This window comes from Osmerus mordax, chromosome 18, assembly GCF_038355195.1.
Source record: "Osmerus mordax isolate fOsmMor3 chromosome 18, fOsmMor3.pri, whole genome shotgun sequence".
NCBI lineage: Eukaryota > Metazoa > Chordata > Actinopteri > Osmeriformes > Osmeridae > Osmerus > Osmerus mordax.
In genome coordinates this window covers 2875099-2894886 of record NC_090067.1, presented here as the reverse complement: position 1 = coordinate 2894886, position 19788 = coordinate 2875099, and the positions used below count along the sequence as shown (strand labels likewise).

Sequence of the window (19788 nt, the reverse complement as noted above, 5' to 3'; positions counted from 1 at the left end):
TCTCTCTCTCTCTCTCTCTCTCTCTCTCTCTCTCTCTCTCTCTCTCTCTCTCTCTCTCTCTCAACATCCGCTCTCTACCTGAATCATTACTTGATCAATCACTCGATTGATCTGGTCTGGAGCAGGTCAATAAATGGCCTTCTGACCAGTGTATACAGTATGTGTGTGTATGTTTGAGTGCGTGCGTTTTGTGTGTGTGTGTTTGTGTTTAAATGTGCGTATGAACCTATGTGAGTGTGTGTGTTTGACTGTGTGTGTTTGTGTGTGAGGGTTGGCAGAGAATCCCCAAACCCAGATTAACAATACACAACCGGCATCTGTTACTAAGACTACATGGAGAGAGGAGGAGAAGGGGGCGGAGGGGCGAGGAAAGGGAAAAGGGGCGAGGAAAGGTGACGAGGGGGTGAGGAGTTGTCAGGAAGAGGAAGAGGGGGAAGGAGAGGTGGTTAGGGGGGAGGAGAGCGGAGTAGGGGGGAGGAGAGGTGAGGTGAGTATGGGGGAGGAGGTAGACACAGGAAGTTTGTACCTCTTTACTGTGCTGAGAGAAGAACCTGAACACACCACCGTCTAGATTCTAGTCTAGAATCTAGTGACGTCACCTATCTCGTCACCTAGATTCTAGATTCTAGTCTAGAATCTAGTCTAGAATCTAGGCTCTAGAACATCACACACATGCAAACTCTCTAACGCACACACTTGAACACATACAGTACACACACGCTCTCTCTTTGACACACACACATAAACACATACACACATGCTCTTTAATACAGACCCAAGAACACACACACACACACAAGGGCACACTCTCTCTGTAACAAACATACATAAACCCACAACACACTCTCTGTAACACACTCCGATCTGTTCTGGGGCACATCTCCTCTTTTCATGAGTATACATCTTCTGGTAACTGTATACCCCCTAGCTCTGAACACACACGCACACACACACACGCACCCCTAGCTCTGCACACACACACACACACCCCTAGCTCTACTCTGACCACATGCACATTATTAACTGCTCCAAACTCACACATATTTACACGCAAATTTGTTTGGGGGGGACATTTTATAATGAATTCATATTTCATACATGCATGGATACCGATATCACGCATGCACACAAAGACTCCCACACACAGACACACACGCACGCACACACACACACAGACACACACGCACGCACACACATAGCTGAGTGAGCAGAGGTTGCCCTTCTGCCAGCGGATCACCGACGCTTATTCGTCAGATTGAAAAGAAGTGTCTTACAGGAAGGCTGGAGAGAGAGAGAGAGAGAGAGAGAGAGAGAGAGAGAGAGAGAGAGAGAGAGAGAGAGAGAGAGAGAGAGAGGGAGATTGAAAAGAAAGAAGAGAGGGAGCTGAGAAGACTGGACACGGATCAAGAAGGACAGAGGAGGCACAGAAAAGAGAGAAAGGAGGTTGAATGACAACGTGCGTGGAGGGTCCACGTTGGTACGCCTGGAATGACGGTTTTACTGGAATATATCCTAACCTCCCTGCTGTTCCCAGCTGATATCAACTTCCACGGCATGACGTCGGCTCGACATTTACTCTAGAGCGCGCGGGGCATCCATGGAATCAACACGAGACTTTAAACAACACTTAAAATCGGGCGTCTGTAGTCTGGTTATTATACATTACACTATTCCATCGACAAGAAGGTAAGTTGATATAATAACAAGTGAATTTGTTAGTGTTATTTTCATTCACGTCGTTGACCTTGCATTTAAGTAGCGTAACGTGTTAGGAACCACGGGAATAAAGACATTTAGTGTAGGCTAAGGCCAGTTTTTCCCTTTCAACGAACTGCGACAAAGACAACATGTTATTTTCCTGTCGAAATATTAATAAGTGTTGTTGGGCATCTAGCGCTCTAGTGAAAGGCGAGCGCAGCGGTGGCTCGACATATCCACTGCGCGCCGCGGAACGTAGACTGTCAGCTTGTCCCCAAGATCCGTTAGTCTCCGAATATCTGGGGAACTTAATGTTCTTACTCAAAATGGCGAGGCTCAATTTTAGGAAATTAAGTAATTTATGAACAAAAGAAACTACTTAGCTTGAGAGATTTATATTTGTTTACGTTGACGAAAGTGAAAGAGGTGAGTTAGGGCTCGCGCTCGCCTGTTGATACGCTGTAATTGACAACTAGTTGAGTCCAAGTTTCCCAGATCGGTTTACTGACTACATTACCTGCTGTTGAGGGAACATTGAGTCATATTGTTGTTGCTCAGTTATGTAACCTCGCAGCAAAGTTATAAACCTAAGGGAGGCTGTGTTTAGAAGCTACGCCCCCTGCACCCCCTCACACTCTTCCTCATTTTCAACGAGTATGGAACTAAATATCAAACTACAGTATATCATCATGACCTTTTAAATGAGTCTGGGATTCTGTCTATCTCTTTATCACACTCCTGTTGGTCCTCTGCAAGAGATTCCGGCAATGTCACCAAAATGCCATTTCCTCGAGGAAGAATGTCGGAGTATGCTTTGCGGTTGTTGTGATTTACCTCCAGCATACCGCTCCCCAAGGGGATTGGTTAAATTGTCTTAAACAAACACACCCTCGTGAATGATTAGACAACTTTACCTGGGTTTTTATTACCTTCATAAATTAACCCTATCGAAAGCGGGTGAGGTGTGTGTTTGTGTGTGTGTGTGTGGATGGGTGGATGTTAGGAGTGTGTGTGTCTGAGGTATTTCAGTATGTGTGTGTGTGTGTGTGCGTCTGTCTGTTTGACGCTAACTGCTCTAAAGTGTTAACCACCATGCAATGCTGGCCTTAGATTAAAAATGAGTCATGTAGAAAATAAATTCTGTAAAATCATCTTAGGAGACTTACCCTCCCATAATGCTCTCTCTCTCTCTCTGCCCTCCCCTACATGTCTGTATACTGATCTCTCTCCCTCTCTCTCTCTCTCTCTCTCTCTCTCTCTCTCTCTCTCTCTCTCTCTCTCTCTTTCTCTCTCTCTCTCTCGCTCTCTCGCTCTCTCTCTCTCCCTGCCCCCCCAGCCCTTCCTCTATCTGAGAGACCTTCCTCCTCAACTTCCTGCTAGGCCATGCTGCAGCAGGCCACACCCTGGTGGGAGGGAGCTCTGGGGATCTCCCTGCTCCTATTGGCCCTCCCTCCATCCAGGTCCGAGCCCGTCCAATCACAGCTCCAAAACGTGACACTGGCCGTCATCCTGCCACGCAGCAACACCGACTACCCCTGGGCGTGGCCTCGCGTCGGCCCCGCCCTCACCCGTGCGCTGGAGCGCATCAACGCTGACCCCGCCCTCCTGCCCGGGCGCCGCCTCCAGCTAGTCTACGACAGCAGCGAAGACAAAGACGGCTTCTGCTCCGACTACGTGGCGCCGCTGGTGGCGGTCGACCTCAAGTTCTCCCACGACCCCTGGGTCTTCATCGGGCCCGGGTGCGACTACTCGTCCTCCCCCGTGGCGCGTTTCACCTCGCACTGGGAGGTTCCCATGGTGACCGCCGGCGCCCCTGCCATCGGCTTCAGCCTGTACCCGTCCATCACCAACACGGGCCCCACCCACAAGAAGCTGGGGGAGTTTGTGGTGCGGCTCCACCGGTACTTTGGCTGGCACCGTCACGCCATGCTGATGTTCTGCGACAACAAGGAAGACGACCGGCCGTGCTACTTCACGGTGGAGGGGCCGTACGAGGAGCTGCGCCAGGCCAACGTCACCACGAAAGACTTGGTGTTCAACGAACACCCCGACAAGGTCAAGTACCAGGAGCTGGTCCATGACATCAGCCAGCAAGCCAGAGGTGGGTCTGGAGGGGGTGTGTGTGTGGAGGAGGGGGGGGGGGGTGAGAGTGTGTGGGAGGGGTAGAGATGGGGGTTAGAGTGTGTGTGTGGGAAGGGTAGAGATGGGGGTGAGAGTGTGTGTGTGGGGGGGGGGAGAAGGGGGTGAGAGTTTGTGTGTGTGGGGGAGGGGGCGAAGGGTGAGAGAAAGTATGTGTGTGGAGGGGGGGGGGCTGTTTGTGGGGCTGTTGGACAAGAGAGCATCTAATAGGTGTAAATTATGTTTCAATCCATTTCCTTCTGGTTGGTGAAAATTCAGTCAGGTCTTGAGCAGGGCCGGGAGTCGCTGTGCTGTGTGCTCAGTAAAACTGTGGGAAAACATACGGATGTTCGCCTTTCCACATCTGAGGAGAGACGCCAGCACTGTTGGCAGTTGCCATGTTTTCATTTCATAATTTCAGGATGCTGTGAATGGAGTTCAGGAGTTGATCTCTTACAGTGATGTGTTTATCTCTACGCTCCTCCCAGCTCTCGCTTTTTATTTCTCTTTCTCTTCTTTCTCTTAATCTCTCTAACTTTCCTTCTCCCTCTAGACAGATGAAGATTCAAGATTCAGTATAGTGGGATCTAGTGATGTAGTCAGGTAGGAATCTAGTTAGCTAATTAATGGATAGTCAACATCCCTCTCTCCTCATGATCCAGTGTGACGTATAGTGATCCAAAGTGATCTACATTTGACATGTTATCAATTTAATTCTTTTAGTCAAAGTGATGTACAAATCACTTTGTAAAAATGCACGTTGAATAAAGAGTGATCAAGAGTGATCCAGGGTGATTCAGATTGAGCCACACTGTCATGTAAAGTCACACAGAGTTATCCAGAGTGATCAAGAGGGATCCAGGGTGATTCAGATTGAGCCACACTGTGATGTAAAGTCACACAGAGTTATCCGGAGTGATCAAGAGTAATCCAGGGTGATTCAGAGTGAGCCACTGTGGAGTCACACAGAGTTATCCGGAGAGATCTACAGGGATCCAGAATGACCCAGGGTGCTCTTCATTTGACACTTTGACATTTGATTCAGTTAGAGGATGCTATTATCCAGCTTTTACAAACAGTGCATATGGACAGTGCTAGATTCAAGGTGATTTATGAGTAATCTAGATTGATCTAGGCTGATTACTCTAATCTCAGCTGAAAGGACACCAAAACATCAATATGGAGAACAGCTGAAAAGACTCTGAATCTTCTATTCGCGAATAGTCAAGAATTGCACTCAAACACAGAGAATGATTTCCTGACTGATATGTCCCCAAATCACAATTGTAGGCTCCACCATGGACTGTTATGTGTCAGTACTAGTTGAGCATAGCCAGGCAGGGACTCTGAGGCAGGAACGGAGGGAGGGAGATGAAAAGTGAGAGAGAGAGAGAGAGAGAGAGAGAGAGAGAGAGAGAGAGAGAGAGAGAGAGAGAGAGAGAGAGAGAGAGGGAGAGAGAGAGAGAGAGAGGAGAGAGGGATGGAGGGAGGGAGACTGCGAGGAAGGGAGGGAGACAGTGAGGGAAGGAGGGAGGGAGGGGGATCTGAGGTCTGTTAGCATGGCACTAACAGAAAGCTCTCTCTCTTTCCCTTTCTTTTTCTTGTTTTCTCTCCTCTTTTGGGAATTGGGGAAAACTAAGTGGAAATGCCAATTCCATTTTGTGAAACAGTTACATAGTAATGAAAGTTGTCTTGTTTTTTGAGAGAGTTAGATAGAGAGAGATAAATAGATTGTGAGAGAAGGAGAGAGAGAGAAAGAGAGAGAGAGACAGAGAGAGAGGGGGGGTATAAGAGAGGGAATGAAAAAGAGAGAGAGACAGAATATCGAGAAAGAATAATGAGAAGAAGACTTAGAGAGGGAGAATGAGAAAGGGAGAGGGAGTGAGAGAATGAGAGAGATGTAAGAGAGAGGGGTCAAATGCCACTCCAGGAAGAGAAAGGGAGATAAAATTGAGACAGACGAAGGAAGGAAGGTAAGTGACTCGGAACTAATGTAGACACTCATTGAGAAGGTCGTTGCCTATAATATACTTTTTGAATGTCTGGACTGAATAGGTTCATACACAAGTGCACAGATAAACACGCACACACACAAACACACACACACACACAAAGACACAATCCTTGGGCCAGCACCCCAAACCAGAGTTAAAGAAGTAGAGAAGTCCAGGCCTGAACACTGCAGTGCCTCTTGGAATACAGATAACCTGATTATGCTCTGACTGCTCACGGCTCTTTTCTCGCAATCTGTAACTAATTAAGTGTGTCTGGCACTAGCCAGCTTTAAACACGCAGGCAATGCCCTGGGAGGCGTGGGGGAGAAGACACGCTAGCAAACTGAGCCTCCATCAGGAGCCAGGATCCAGATCAGAAGTGCTCAGCTAAAGACAAGGACGGGCAAGACTCAGTTCAGCCTGCCGGATTCATATTTGTGTGATTCTGATTCAGAGGATTCCAGATCTGTACGGGTTATGAATCGTACCGACAGTATATCACATTTTAGTTCAGATTATTGTGGTTCTGAGTCAGATGATTCAGATCAGTTTTTTCATGTAGACTCAAACAAACAGTATATTAGACTCAGATTCAGATGAATCAAATTAATATGGTTCTGAATCAAATTAATATGGTTCTGAATCAAATTAATATGGTTCTGAATCAAATGGTTCTGAATCAAATGGTTCTGAATCAAAGTGATAAGATTCAGAATCGCACTCAAAGGATTCCGATCCAAATGTGTGTGGTTCAGATAGGCAGCCCAGTGTGGGAACTTGTTCCCATGTCCATGCCTGCTCAGCCCTGGGGCTGGCTGGTTCTCTCCCAGCAGGACAGCAGGGCTTGATTCGTCTCCCGTAACGGAGCGCTGGTGTGTTGAGCACAGCTTCTCGGAGGTGGTGTGGGTGGCTCTCACAATTTCCCATGCGTCTCTCCTCCTCCCCTTCTCCTCTCCTCCTCCTCCCCTCCTCCTCCTCTCCTCCTCTTCTCTTCTCCTCTCCTCCTCCCCTCCTCTTTTCCACTCCTCCAGTTCTTACATCACTGGGACAACATTCCTAATTAAAGGACGAGAAAAAAGTCCAGTGTTCCATCGTCATTGTGAAACTCTCTCTCTCTCTCTCTCTCTCTCTCTCTCTCTCTCTCTCTCTCTCTCTCTCCCTCTCTCCATCTTTCTCTTTTTCTCCCTCCCCATCTCTCTCTTTCCCTCTGTTTCTGTCTCTGTCTCCCCCTCTCCCCCCTTCTCTCCCCCCCCCTCCACCCCCAAGCTTTAAAAGGGAACGGAGGTCCTCTGGCCTGGACTGCCAGTGAGGTATTTCCTGCCGTGGATCATTTGTGGTGGCGGTCGTTGTTCTTCTTGGCGAAAGGTTTGCCGGTCTGTCTCCGTAGCGACCCACCCGTGAGTGACCGCCACCGTTATTGACGATGTCACTGAGCTGTTTGTCACCCGCCAACACGCCTCTGGGGAGCCAATATCCTGGGACCTGACTGGACACAGCTGGAGACGGGGGAGAAGGGGGGGAGGAGGAAAGGAGGGGAGGCCTAGAGGGAAGAATGAAGTGAGGGGGGATGGAGTAAAAGAGAGGGAAATGAGAGGGGTACGGGGTAAGGTGGGGAGTGAGGGAGAGAGATACAAATGCAAAGTGAGAGACGAACGGATGGACGGAGAATGACAAAGCGAGCGGGAGAGATAGAAGGAGTATCAGAGAGCGAGAGAGAGAGAGAGAATAAAGGAGCGACAGAAAAAAAGGAAAGGAAGGAAGAGCGAGAGGGAGAGAGAAAGAGAAAGAGAGGGCCTGCCGCTCAGTCTTATCTCATCTTGATCTAATGACATGACTTACTCTCCCCTTCAACTCTCACTTCCTGTCTGTCAACACTGCTGTCAAAAGGACTACAACTTTATTAACACCAGCTGGACCACCGTAGTCTTCTCCTAGTACTCCTAGACTGGTGGGAGATGGTCAAACCCAACAACTGAAGCAATAGCAAACATTTATTTCATTTGTTGTACAAATGTCAGTGTCTGTGTTGCTGTTTTGTGTGTGTGTGGGTGCTGGGTTTGTTTGTGTGTGTGTGTGGGGGGTGGGGGTTGCTGGGTTTATGTGTGTGTGTTTGTGTGGTAGGACCCCTCACCCTACCAGCACCCGCCCACCCAAATCCCCCCCCCCCACCCAAATCCCCCCCCACCAGACCTGTAGCACTGGTCCAGGTTCCAGGGTGGGGGGTCAGGTGGGGCTGAGAGAGGGTTGTTGCGCTGACGTCATGTGAAGCCAGTTATCTGCAGGCAGCCCTCTCCACTGCAGAACCAGAGGGCCTATTAACTTCCATTAGAGGCCTCGTAGTGCCTGGTTTTCTGGTAGGAGGAGGGGGGAGGTGGGAGAGGAGGCGGCACGGGGAGGGGGGGCAGTGAGAGGGAGGGAGAGGGGGTGACCGAGGGACGAGGTGAGAGGCAGAGAGAGAGCGGGGGAGAGAGCGGGGGAGAGAGAGCGCGCAAGGACAGGGAGAGAGTGAGAGGCAGCATCGTGGATTCGCTCTGGTGAGCGAAGGAGGGGCGGAGGGGAGGATGGAGGGAGAAAAGGGAGCTGGAACGCTGGTCGGCCATTATCAGGTTATTCCTAGTAATTGCTTCTCGCACCTTTTCCATCCAAGCCAAGGGACAGTATTAGTGATCTGTCAAAGAAAGCAAGAGAAAGATGTACCTGTGTGTGTGTGTGTGTGTGTGTGTGTGTGTGTGTGTGTGTGTGTGTGTGTGTGTGTGTGTGTGTGTGTGAGCTCTTGCATCTATTTATGTGTGTGCACGAATGTCTATGCTCATGGATCTCTCTGTGTCTGTGTGTGTGTGTGTGTGGGTGGGTGCGTGCGTGTGTGTGTGCTACGCCCGTGCATCTGTGTGTATGGGTGTGTGCATGTGTCTGACGGCTTATCACCCACAGCTAGAAGGCCCACTCACACAGTCTGTGTGTTCAAACCTTCTGACCTCGAAGAAAGGAAATATTCTAAGAATCTCTCTGATGTTTTTCCAGAAAAGATGGATTTGTGTCCGTTTACATTCAGCCGAGTGGCGTTCCACACAAGTGTCCCAAAATGCAGACCCCGTAGGCTCAGGCCTTACGACACCGTGGTTCGATTCCAGCCCGGGCCACTCTCCTGCCTTTCCTGTCTCTCTCAAACAGAATTGCCTTAAAAATATGTCTTTAAAAAATGCATTGAATAGGTCAGAAGAAACAAATGATTCACCTCAGGAACTTATCACATTCCTCAGAGCACAACATAGGGGGGGAGAGAGAGAAAGAGGGAGAGAGAGAGAGAGAGAGAGAGAGAGAGAGAGAGAGAGAGAGAGAGAGAGAGAGAGAGAGAGAGAGAGAGAGAAAACAGGAGAGGAAAACAGATCAAAAGACAAGGTGAACATAATTGGCGTGGTTGAAAACAAGACAGGCAATCATTTAAAAAGCCAGACTAATGATGTCTTTCATGCTGTAACTCTACTGAAGTCAGGGACATCAGGCAACACCGCCTGGAGACAGATGAAGAACCTGAACACGTCCATTTACCAGAGAGAGAGGGGGAAGGAAGAGGGGGAGGGAGGGTGAAAGGGGAAGAGGGAGGGTGAGAGTAAAAGCAGGGAGGAAGAGAGAGAGGAAGTGTGAGGGGGGAGATAGAGGGATGGGGGTGAGGGGAAGGGAAGGGAGGAGGGAGAAAAGGAAGGAGAGAGGGAGAGTGACTGCTCTCTCACACTCACTCAGTCACTCTCTGAGTCACAAAAATTCAATTCAAGCATTATTGACATGAACCAATCTTGTAAATATTGCCAGAGTAACTCAAACACAACAACATAAACAGAGTTTGAAAAAGAGAGAGCTGCAAGCGTAAAACAAACACAACCATGCAAGCCACATTATACTATACAACCCATGGATCTGAAGATAGATAGATAGACAGACAGACAGACCGGCAGACAGATTTCATGTAGGGTGGTGTCTCTCTTCATGCACAAATGTAGTCCTGGTGTCTTAGGGTGTCCTGGGGGGTATTCCAGGTAGCAGGTTTAGTGAAAACTTTGAGTTGTTTAACCCTGAAAAGAGGCTTACTCCGAGGTTTCCGTTCCAGAAAGAGAGGTAACGAAACCTTTTGGTAAGTTTCCATGGTAACTTACTCCGTGAAACTAACCTGCTCGCTAGAAGGTTTTCCATGCCAAACTCTGCGTTTTTATCTATCCCCTCCCTCTTTCTGAGCCTGATAGCGTTGGCAGACTAGGGATGTCCTTTCCTGGTTCAGCCAACCGATCTCGAACAAAATTTAATTCGCTTAGTTATACGCCGGGAGAGGATTTTAAGACTGCGATTCGATGTGCTTTAATTCCCTGATGAATACCTAGGTTAACGTTACCATTTCCCGTCACAATCTGTAATGTATTTTAGCAACATTGTCAGCCCTTAGGCCAACATCGCTAATGTTACTCGCCGTGGACGTGCACTCAGAACTGACCAAATGCTTTTTGGCACTGAAATAAAGACAAATAATTGAAATTGTATTTGGTGTTCATTGCCTACAAATAGAAATCTAACAATGAGTAAACAACTGAAACTAATTCCCCTATGGTTTGAAGGAAGATGGGAAACTGAACAGTGTATTAACATTAACCAAATAATGCCAATACCAATGGAATTACAGTTATTCGACTCTATGGGTTAAATCAGAGCAATAATGGTCAAAGTAAGGTTAAATAATATAATAATTTAATCATATTGCAAATGAATGAAATCAATGAAGGTTAACTCTTACCTACTCTACCATGATTATTGTAAACTAGAGATAGAAAGCAAGAGATTTGTGAAGCACAGATGCTTCACAATTCCTTTTATTCCTTTTATATATACTAATAACACCACAATCTTGACCCTTACTTATCAACATGACTAGCAATGCCACAGTAAGTTACACAATGATGTGTGAGAGCCATCAAGTTGAGACTCCATCCAGTAACTCCAGATTTTACCATATGAGAGGTGGGGGCAGGTTGATAGCCTTACAAGATCAGCCTTTATTCTTCTGCCCTAAGTACACCATCTCTTGGTCAAAATAGAAATTCAGCAAATTCAACAATTAATATTGATATAGATTATTGTTTCTACAATTAACATCACCTGTTACATGCATCCTCCTGTAACTGGTGTTCCAGTAAATCTTTTTCAAGATTATCCTTTATTCTTCTACCCTAAGTAGGCCTACACCATCTCTTGGTCAGTTTTTGGCAATTCTTCATGAGGTGCAATTTGTACAACTCATTTACTTGTAACTGGGAATACATGGGATTGCATTACATTTCTCTTTGTCATCTTAATCATCATCGTCATCATCCTTTGATGAAAATATTAAGCAAATTACCAGAACTGCATTTTTCCATCTACGTAATATAGTCAATGTAGCCAAAATACAAAAATTCCTGTATTTTGTAGCAATTCAATGAGGGGATCCCTCATTGAATTGCTCCTCCCAAGGTTTCTTCAATTTTTTCTCCTGCAGTGGGTTTTTCTGGGAGTTTTTCCTTGTCTTCCTTGAGGGTTTAGGTTGGTTGAGGGGCAGTTCTATGGGCGTATGTGAACCCCTCGAAATGCTTGCGTGTAAAAAGGGCTATACAAATACATTTAGATTTGATTTGATTTGAAAAGCATTCTGTTGGGGGAAACTGCTATTACAAGTTGAAATAGGCACCAATTGATATTTACTTTGTATCATGTCGATATATGATTAAAACCAAGGTGACTTCGAGGCTACAATCACAAGCGTATAGCTTAAGCAAAATATGCCTTACCTGTTTGTAGTATGTTTTTACATTTAATATAACATTGAACATGCTATTTTATTAAGTCTCCCACTTTTTCTTCTGTAATATTAACAGTATGGACTGGCTATTACATCAAATGTATGCATTGACTTGGCAGTTTGTCTCCCACGCCAATTGTATACGCTGCTACAGCCGTGTTGCTTTTTTTCCGTAATATGTGCTCAGATCGAACACGAAATAAAACTTATATCTGAAGTGTGGTGAAGTAGGACAAGGTTTTTTGTTGCTGGGTGCCATGGTTGATCCCAGTATCGGAGCTCCATTGATGTTGGCTTTTAATAGTTCTCATGCGCGCGCTTAACTCAGAGTTGACGTACTCCGAGTTGAGTTAACAAATTCAAATCAGCTTTTCTGGAACCAAGTTTTCAGAGTTTCCAATTTTAAAGTAACTCAACTCAGAGTTCAGGGTTCAGAGTTTGTTAAACCCGCTACCTGGAATACCCCCCTGGTCTCTCTGTCTCTCTCTCTCTCCCCAGCTCTCCCACCCCACCTCCATGTCTCTCTCTCTTTCTTTCTCTATCTCTGGTAGGAGAGAAGTTTGACTGAGAGGGTCTTTCTGAGCTGTGGAGATAGTTTCCATGGAGATGGGAGGCATCAGTGTTGAGTTGTGTGTGTGTGTGTGTGTGTGCGTGTGTGTGTGTGTGGTGGGAGAGGGGGGGGGGGTTGTAGAGGTTGTGGGGTGGTTGTAGGGTGGAGGGGGTGTCACATAAACTGTGATTCTACAGCACGATGATCTCATGATAGATAGATGGTTAAATACATCTACAACACATTCTCCATCAATAGAATATCTCTAACATAAACTTGGTGCCACAGGTCAGCTCACCCACCAGTGTTACCACACACCCACACCTCCACCCTTAGCAACACCTCCACCCTCACCAACATCTCCACCCTTAGCAACACCTCCACCCTTACCAACACCTCCACCCTTAGCAACACTTCCACCCTTACCAACACCTCTACCCTTAGCAACACCTCCACCTTACCAACACCTCCACCATACCAACACCTCTACCCTTAGCAACACCTCCACCTCAGCAAGCAAAACCTCCATCCTCACTAACACCTCTACCCTTAGCAACACCTCCACCTCAGCAAGCAAAACCTCCATCCTCACTAACACCTCTACCCTTAGCAACACCTCCACCTCAGCAAGCAAGACTTCCATCCTCACTAACACCTCTACCCTTAGCAACACCTCCACCTCAGCAAGCAAAACCTCCATCCTCACTAACACCTCTACCCTTAGCAACACCTCCACCTCAGCAAGCAAGACTTCCATCCTCACTAACACCTCTACCCTTAGCAACACCTCCACCTCAGCAAGCAAGACTTCCATCCTCACTAACACCTCTACCCTTAGCAACAACTCCACCTTACCAACACCTCTACCCTTAGCAACACCTCCACCTCAGCAAGCAAGACCTCCATCCTCACTAACACCTCTACCTTAAGCAACACCTCCACCTCAGCAAGCAAGACTTCCATCCTCACTAACACCTCTACCTTAAGCAACACCTCCACTTTACCAACACCTCTACCCTTAGCAACACCTCCACCTTACCAACACCTCTACCCTTAGCAACACCTCTACCTTACCAACACCTCTACCCTTAGCAACACCTCCACCTCAGCAAACAAGACCTCCATCCTCAACCAACACCTCCACCCTTAGCAACACCTCCTCCCTCAACACCACCTCCTTACCAACACCTCCACCCTTAGCAACACCTCCACTCTTAGCAACACCTCTACCCTTAGCAACCATGGTGCCAGGAAAGGAGAGCGAACAGAGTGAGCCGTTAGAGCACAAACACTGCAGAGGCACAGAGGGAGAGGATCCGGCCGTGTGTATGTGTGTGTTTCTGTCACAGCTCCTATAGAGAATAATGTATTCAGACGAGGAGAAGACAAAGGCCACAATGGCAGAACTTCATCCACTCCTCATCCTCTCAAGTCCGTTACAACACCATTTATTTTAGGCAGGCAGACAGACAGACTGTCCTCTTTCATGAAACAGTCCTCCTAAACATTGAGCATACAGCCATCACTTGCCTATCCAAGTAGAGTAAATGTCACACACACTAGTTTACATACACACTTACCTTTGAGACGGTGCACCTGGAGGCTGAGTCACACATATGCACTCACACACACACACCTACACACACGCTACACACACAGAATTACACACAGTGGCAGTTCATACCTATTTTCCATCCTTAAGTATGGTGAAATGAGACTTGTCTCTCTGCTTGAGTGTGTGTGAGAGTGTATGGGTATGACAGTGTGTGTGTGTGTGTGTGTGTGTGTGTGTGTGTGTGTGTGTGCGTGCGTGCGTGCGTGTGTGTGAGAGAGAGGGAGTGAGTGGTTGTGGTTTTGGTTGTGGTTATGGTTTTGATTGTGGTTTTGGTTGTGGTTATGTTTATGGTTGTGGTCATGTTTATGTTTATTGTGGCTATGGTTGTTGTTGTTGTTGTTGTGATTTGGTCATGATTCTTGTGGTCGTCCTTCATCATGGTTTCATTAACCAAAAGGTCTTCCTCTGTAATGAAGTGTTGCAGTTGTTCCAGAAAATGACGGCACCAATCTGGCAACCGTGCTTCTCCCTCTCATCCCCTATTAATCCTGCCCACTCAGACAGCTTCTAATCAGGGGAGATGACACTGAGGACGGGGTGGGGTGGGGGGTGGTAGAAAGGATTGGGACGGGAGAGAGGAAGGAGTAGCAAGGGAGGGGGAGGTGTAGAGAGGGGTTGGGAGGAGGTGGGGAGGAAATGGGGTAGAGAGGGAGGGGGGCAGGGGTAGAGAGGGAGGGAGGGGACAAGAGAGAGGTTGAGCAGGGTAAAGAGAGAGATGTCAGGTGTGGAGAGAAGAGAGAGGGAGAAGGAAGGAAGGAAGGAAGGAAGGAAGGAAGGAAGGAAGGAAGGAAGGAAGGAAGGAAGGAAGGAAGGAAGGAAAAGAAGTGGATTATTGAGGTGACATGAAATGGAGTTATCATTAGATAAAAGGAGGTGTAGGGTGTTTGAGTGTGTGTGTGTGTGGAGGTGACAGGGAGTGTATAGACAAGAGTGGGAGAGAGTGGATAGACAGTATGTCAATGCAAGAGAAGCAGTGTGTGTGTGTGTGTAGAAAGAGTTTGTGTGAGAAAGGTATAATTTTGATAAAAGAGGGAATGTGTATGAGTGTGTGAGCTTACATGTGTGTGTGCATGCGTGTGTGCATGTGTGTGTGTGTTTGAGGGCATGTGTGTGTGTGAGGGCATGTGTGTGTGTGTGCTTGCGGATGTGTGTGTTACTTCCAGTAATGTCCCATCTCTTTGCTTGATTTACCTTGTCTGTTTTGCAACCAGGGTTCCACCATCAATCTCTGCCCAGCTATGTGTGTGTGTGTAAATGTGCACGTGTGCACGTGTCTGTGTGAGTGTATGTGTGTGCATGTGGGGAAAGAGAGGGTAGAGGGAGAGAAAGGGAGGGGGAGAAGGACAGAAATAGGGATGGGGATTTGAAATGATTTCGCAGGGTCACGTAGCCTACCTTTTTTGAATGTTTTCATCATTTCTAACGTCACAACTAGAATTCACAACACATGGAAAGCTTATTTTATATTTAATTGAAAGGTTTTTCATTAAAAAAACGTTTTTGAAATTACTGGAAACTACGCTCATAAGTATTCGAAAAAAGTATTTGAATACTAACTTTAGGATATCCGGATATTCGATTAACCACGCCCATTGCTAGACAGAAAGAGGGGGAAAAAAGAAGAACGATAGAGAGGGAGGGAAAGAGGTATAGAAAGAGAGGGAGTGCTGTGAGCATGTCTGTTGTGTGTGTTCCATATCCCACCTGCTGTATGGAAGTGTCATTGTTAATGCAATAGAGCACTGAAGGATGTGTGTGTGAGAGAGGGTGAGAGGGAAAATAATGCACAACAGGAGAGACAGAAACGGAAAAAACAAGACTACGAGAGAGTAGAAGAAAGGAAGAGAGAGAGAGAGAGAGAGAGAGAGGAAGGAGAGAGAAAGAAAAGGGAGAGAGAGAGAGAAAGAAAAATCCAGTGCGAGAGATCTGTCTTTGAGCATTGGGTGATATTCTCATCTAACCATGTGTGACGTGTAATGTGTGTGTGATATAAGTTGCGTGTGAGGTGTGCGTGTGTATGTGTAGGTGTGTGTATGACGTGTGTGTGGACAGTGTGAAATCGACTAATGGAAAGCAGAATCTCTCCCAGCTGCTGTCTGTTCGCTAGCATAATGCTGACGTGATTACACTGCTAGCATAATGCTATCTATAGTTTATTTGCGTAGCACAGTTTAACATAATCCATGACCAAAGCACTTTACACAGTAAAAGAAAAGAGTGCATTTACAAAAAACACAAACAGTGCCAAAATCACAGCTAGCTAACATAATGCTATCCTTCTTACACAGATAGCATAATGCAATTCTTATTAAACAATTAGCATTATGCTAACGTTATTACACTGCTAGCGTAAGCCATCCTTGTTACACTGCTAGTCACATAGTGACTGCTACCATGCACGGCCACCACAGCTAACGTTAACCATCCACATACAAAATAAGGTCTTCTGTTCTGGCCTTCTGTTCTGGTGATGACGGTGATGATGATGGTGGTGATGGTGGTGATAATGATGGTAATCAGGGTGGTGATGATGATGATGATGATGATGATGATGATGATGATGATGATGATGATGATGATGATGATGATGATGGTGAGGATGATGCTGGTCATGATGGTGGTGTTGATGGTGGTAATGATGATGGTAAGGATGATGGTGGTAACGATGATGGTAAGGATGATGGTGGTAATGATGATGATGTTGATGGTGGTGATAATGATGGTAATCAGGGTGGTGATGATGATGATGATGATGGGGATGATGATGATGATGATGATGATGGTGAGGATGATGCTGGTCATGATGGTGGTGTTGATGGTGGTAATGATGATGGTAAGGATGATGGTGGTAATGATGATGATGTTGATGGTGGTGCCTACATCGCATAATGTTTACATGGCAGTGTGAGTGGCAGGCATGGTGTGACCACACATAAAAGCACACGTATCCCATAGCAACTGATTCCAGGAACATGTTTTTCATCTGAATTACAGTAAAGGAAGAGTATATATAAATGTATTCAATTATTGATTTGATATGGACTACAGGTGCCCAGGACCAGTCAGAACCAGTCTTGCTTCTAGAAAGTACAGCAGAAAATCAAGGATCAGAAGTGCACAGTTGTGTTTGTGTAAGTTTGTGTCGTTTTGGACAGAGTCAAGGAAGGGTTACTAATTACTAACAACCACATCTCAGCTACCAGACCAAGACTTCACTGTGCTATGTAATAGCACAGTAAAGCTAAAACATATCATAGGTGCAACGTCCGATCATTTGGTGGGTGCTGTCTGTACTGAGACAGTCCCATGTGGATCTGTGCTCAGAGTGAGGGGAAGAGAGAGAGCATCTCATCTTCTCATCCACACGGTACCATGTTCTCTCTCTCTCGCTCTCTCTCTCCCCCTCTCTCCTATGCAACCTCAGGACCAGCCAGCCCTAATTACCATGACGATTACCATCACTCCCTTCATCTCGCAGTGATCTAATTCGCGAGAGGAGCGAGCACGGCGATAATCACCATGACGATGGGGCCTGATTGTGAGGTCATTGGCGAGGCACGGTTGGCCTTTCGGGGTGTGGGGGGGCGGGGGGGTTGACCTCTCGTTACCATGGCTACATAAACAGATGGGCGGAGGCTTACGAGGGTGTGGGACATTGTGCTGGCTTTTTCAGTCTAGCCCCCTTTGAAAAATGGAAAACAAAGTCACCCTTTCCACCCCTCCGTTATGTTCCAACCTCTTCTACTGTATATCTAAACACGTATCTATATAATTATTTCCCTCACCCAAACCACCTTACCGTTCACTAAACTAGGGTGGCATCCTGAATCTACTTTGTACTTTTGCCAGGTACTGCAGCTGCCCTTACTAAGTACTGTTGCAAGCGGTATACATACGATCAGGACAGACTACTTCGTCATGTAACTGTAACACATGTAACTGTAACACATGTAACTGTGCATTGAACTGGTCCAGACAGGAGCTTATCTTTTGTACCGTGGTCTCCATGGTTGGCGCCTCTTCCTCTGCACAAAGGGTTGTGGGTTAGAACAGCCAGAAAAGCATGCTGGTTCGCAAACTGCAAAATCCTTCCTGATGTAGTAGGACATCCTGGCATTTTTGCCATACTTTATTAGAAAGACTATGTACTGGGACATACTAAGTAGAATGGTGGTATGTTTACTGGGAAATACTAGATCGGTTGGTAGTATAGAGATGCCCATAGGAGCGAGTCATGTGACTGATGCACTTTCTCTCCCTCTGGGTCTTCTTCAGTGGTGTACCTGTGCTGCTCCAAGGACACGTTCCGCAGGCTGATGGTGCAGTTCTGGAGGGAGGGTCTTCCAGCGGAGGACTACGTGTTCTTCTTCATGGACCTGTTTGGACGCAGCCTGGACGAGCAGCCGGCCAGACCCTGGTACCGTGGCGACGATGACGACCAGGCAGCCAGAGAGGCCTTTAGGGTGAGGAGGGGGGGGGGGGGGGGGGGCGGGGGTGGTGCGAGAGAAGGAGATGGGAGAGAAGGGGGAAGGAGAGAGAGAAGGAGGTTGGATGGGAGAGGGAAGGTGATATGAGGGGAGAGGAGAGGGAAGGAGAGAGAGAAGGTGATACAAAGGGAGAGGGAAGGAGAGAGAGAAGAAGATTAGAGGGGAGGGGGAAGGGTGAGAATTGGACGGGGAAAGAGGCGGGAGACAGTGGTGGGGTTACATGAGTAAGTGATGAGAGTGAGGGAAGAAATGAAAAGAAAGAAGAGGAGGAGAGGAGGAGGAGGTAGTGTGTAATAACTGAAGGGGTACACTGTTGAAGGTGGAATGAGGAAGTGAGCATTGAATTGTTGACACGTTGAAGCACACAAAGGAGAAAGGTGTTTCTGGAGAATGAGCACAGGTTGTGTGTGTGTCTAGGAGTGTGTGGTTGAACTGTGCTGTAGATGCTGTGATGTGATTTGATGTATAAGCAGGTGTGAGGAAGGAGCAGGCAGACAAGTGTGTGTGTGTGTGTGTGGAGGCAGGTGCGAGGAAGGGGCCAACTAACTGGAGGTTAAATGGCTTCCAGCTTCCTTGGTATCAGGGGAACAAACAGAGGTGTGTGTGGGTGATGTGTGTGCATGTGTGTGTGTGTTTGTCTAGAAACACAGAGGTGTGTGGGTGAGAAGTGAATCTTCGGAGTTTGATGAAGTCAGTGTGATCATCAGGTAATCAGGCCAGAGCAGCAGCACCTGTCCAGTCTGCCTGCTAATGATCCATTATCTTCTGTTCTCCGTCACACACAAATACAATCAGACCTAGACGCACGCACGCACACACACACACATACACACACACACACACACACGCGCATGCACACACACACACACACTCACACAGTCACACAAACTCAACACAATCTTTTTCCAATGTGGCTCTGGGATATTCCTTACATTAGCCTGGTCACTGACCCCACTCCCACACTCCCACACACAAGCACACACACACACACAGTCACAGGCCCACCACCCATGTTGTTGTACATGAGCTGTATCAGCACATTCCTGAAACACAGGCATGTTTTCACTGAGCCCCTCTCTCTGTCTGGAGATCCATGTTGCACTACGTAACCCTCTGCTCACACACTGACCCATGCCACAGTATGTAACCCTAAACCCACTACTCTAAACCCACTACTCACTCACACATACACCATACATCCATGCTGCGGGATGTAACCCTTAAGCAACTTCTCACATACAATGGATTCGAAAGATATGTAGGATTCTAGAACAGAGGGTGATAGATTAATGGTTCTGGAACAGAGAGAGATGGTGCATTCTAGAACAGTGGGATAGATAGAAGGTTCTAGAACAGAGGGGAAGAGCTAGAACAGATGGGGGTAGGTATGGCAGGGAAAGGTAAGTCAGCTTCTGGTCTGATAGGTTCTAGAACTCTGTGTCATCTTTTTCTGCCTCCCTGGTCCCTGTCCTCATTCTTCTCAGATGCCTAGGAGTCACACACAC

The 19788-nt window shown here is 47.1% G+C and overlaps 1 protein-coding gene across 1 annotated transcript in view; it reads left to right on the top strand.

Annotated features, from left to right (window-relative positions):
• Nucleotides 1-1324: 1324 nt before the first annotated feature.
• Nucleotides 1325-19788, top strand: part of npr1a (natriuretic peptide receptor 1a) — a 57450-nt gene continuing 38986 nt past the window's right edge. The window contains exons 1-3 of the mRNA XM_067255400.1: nt 1325-1686; nt 3035-3799; nt 18072-18259. Coding sequence (XP_067111501.1) covers nt 3082-3799; nt 18072-18259 — 906 coding nt within the window. The 5' untranslated portion in view covers nt 1325-1686; nt 3035-3081. The remainder of the gene's footprint in view (nt 1687-3034; nt 3800-18071; nt 18260-19788) is intronic.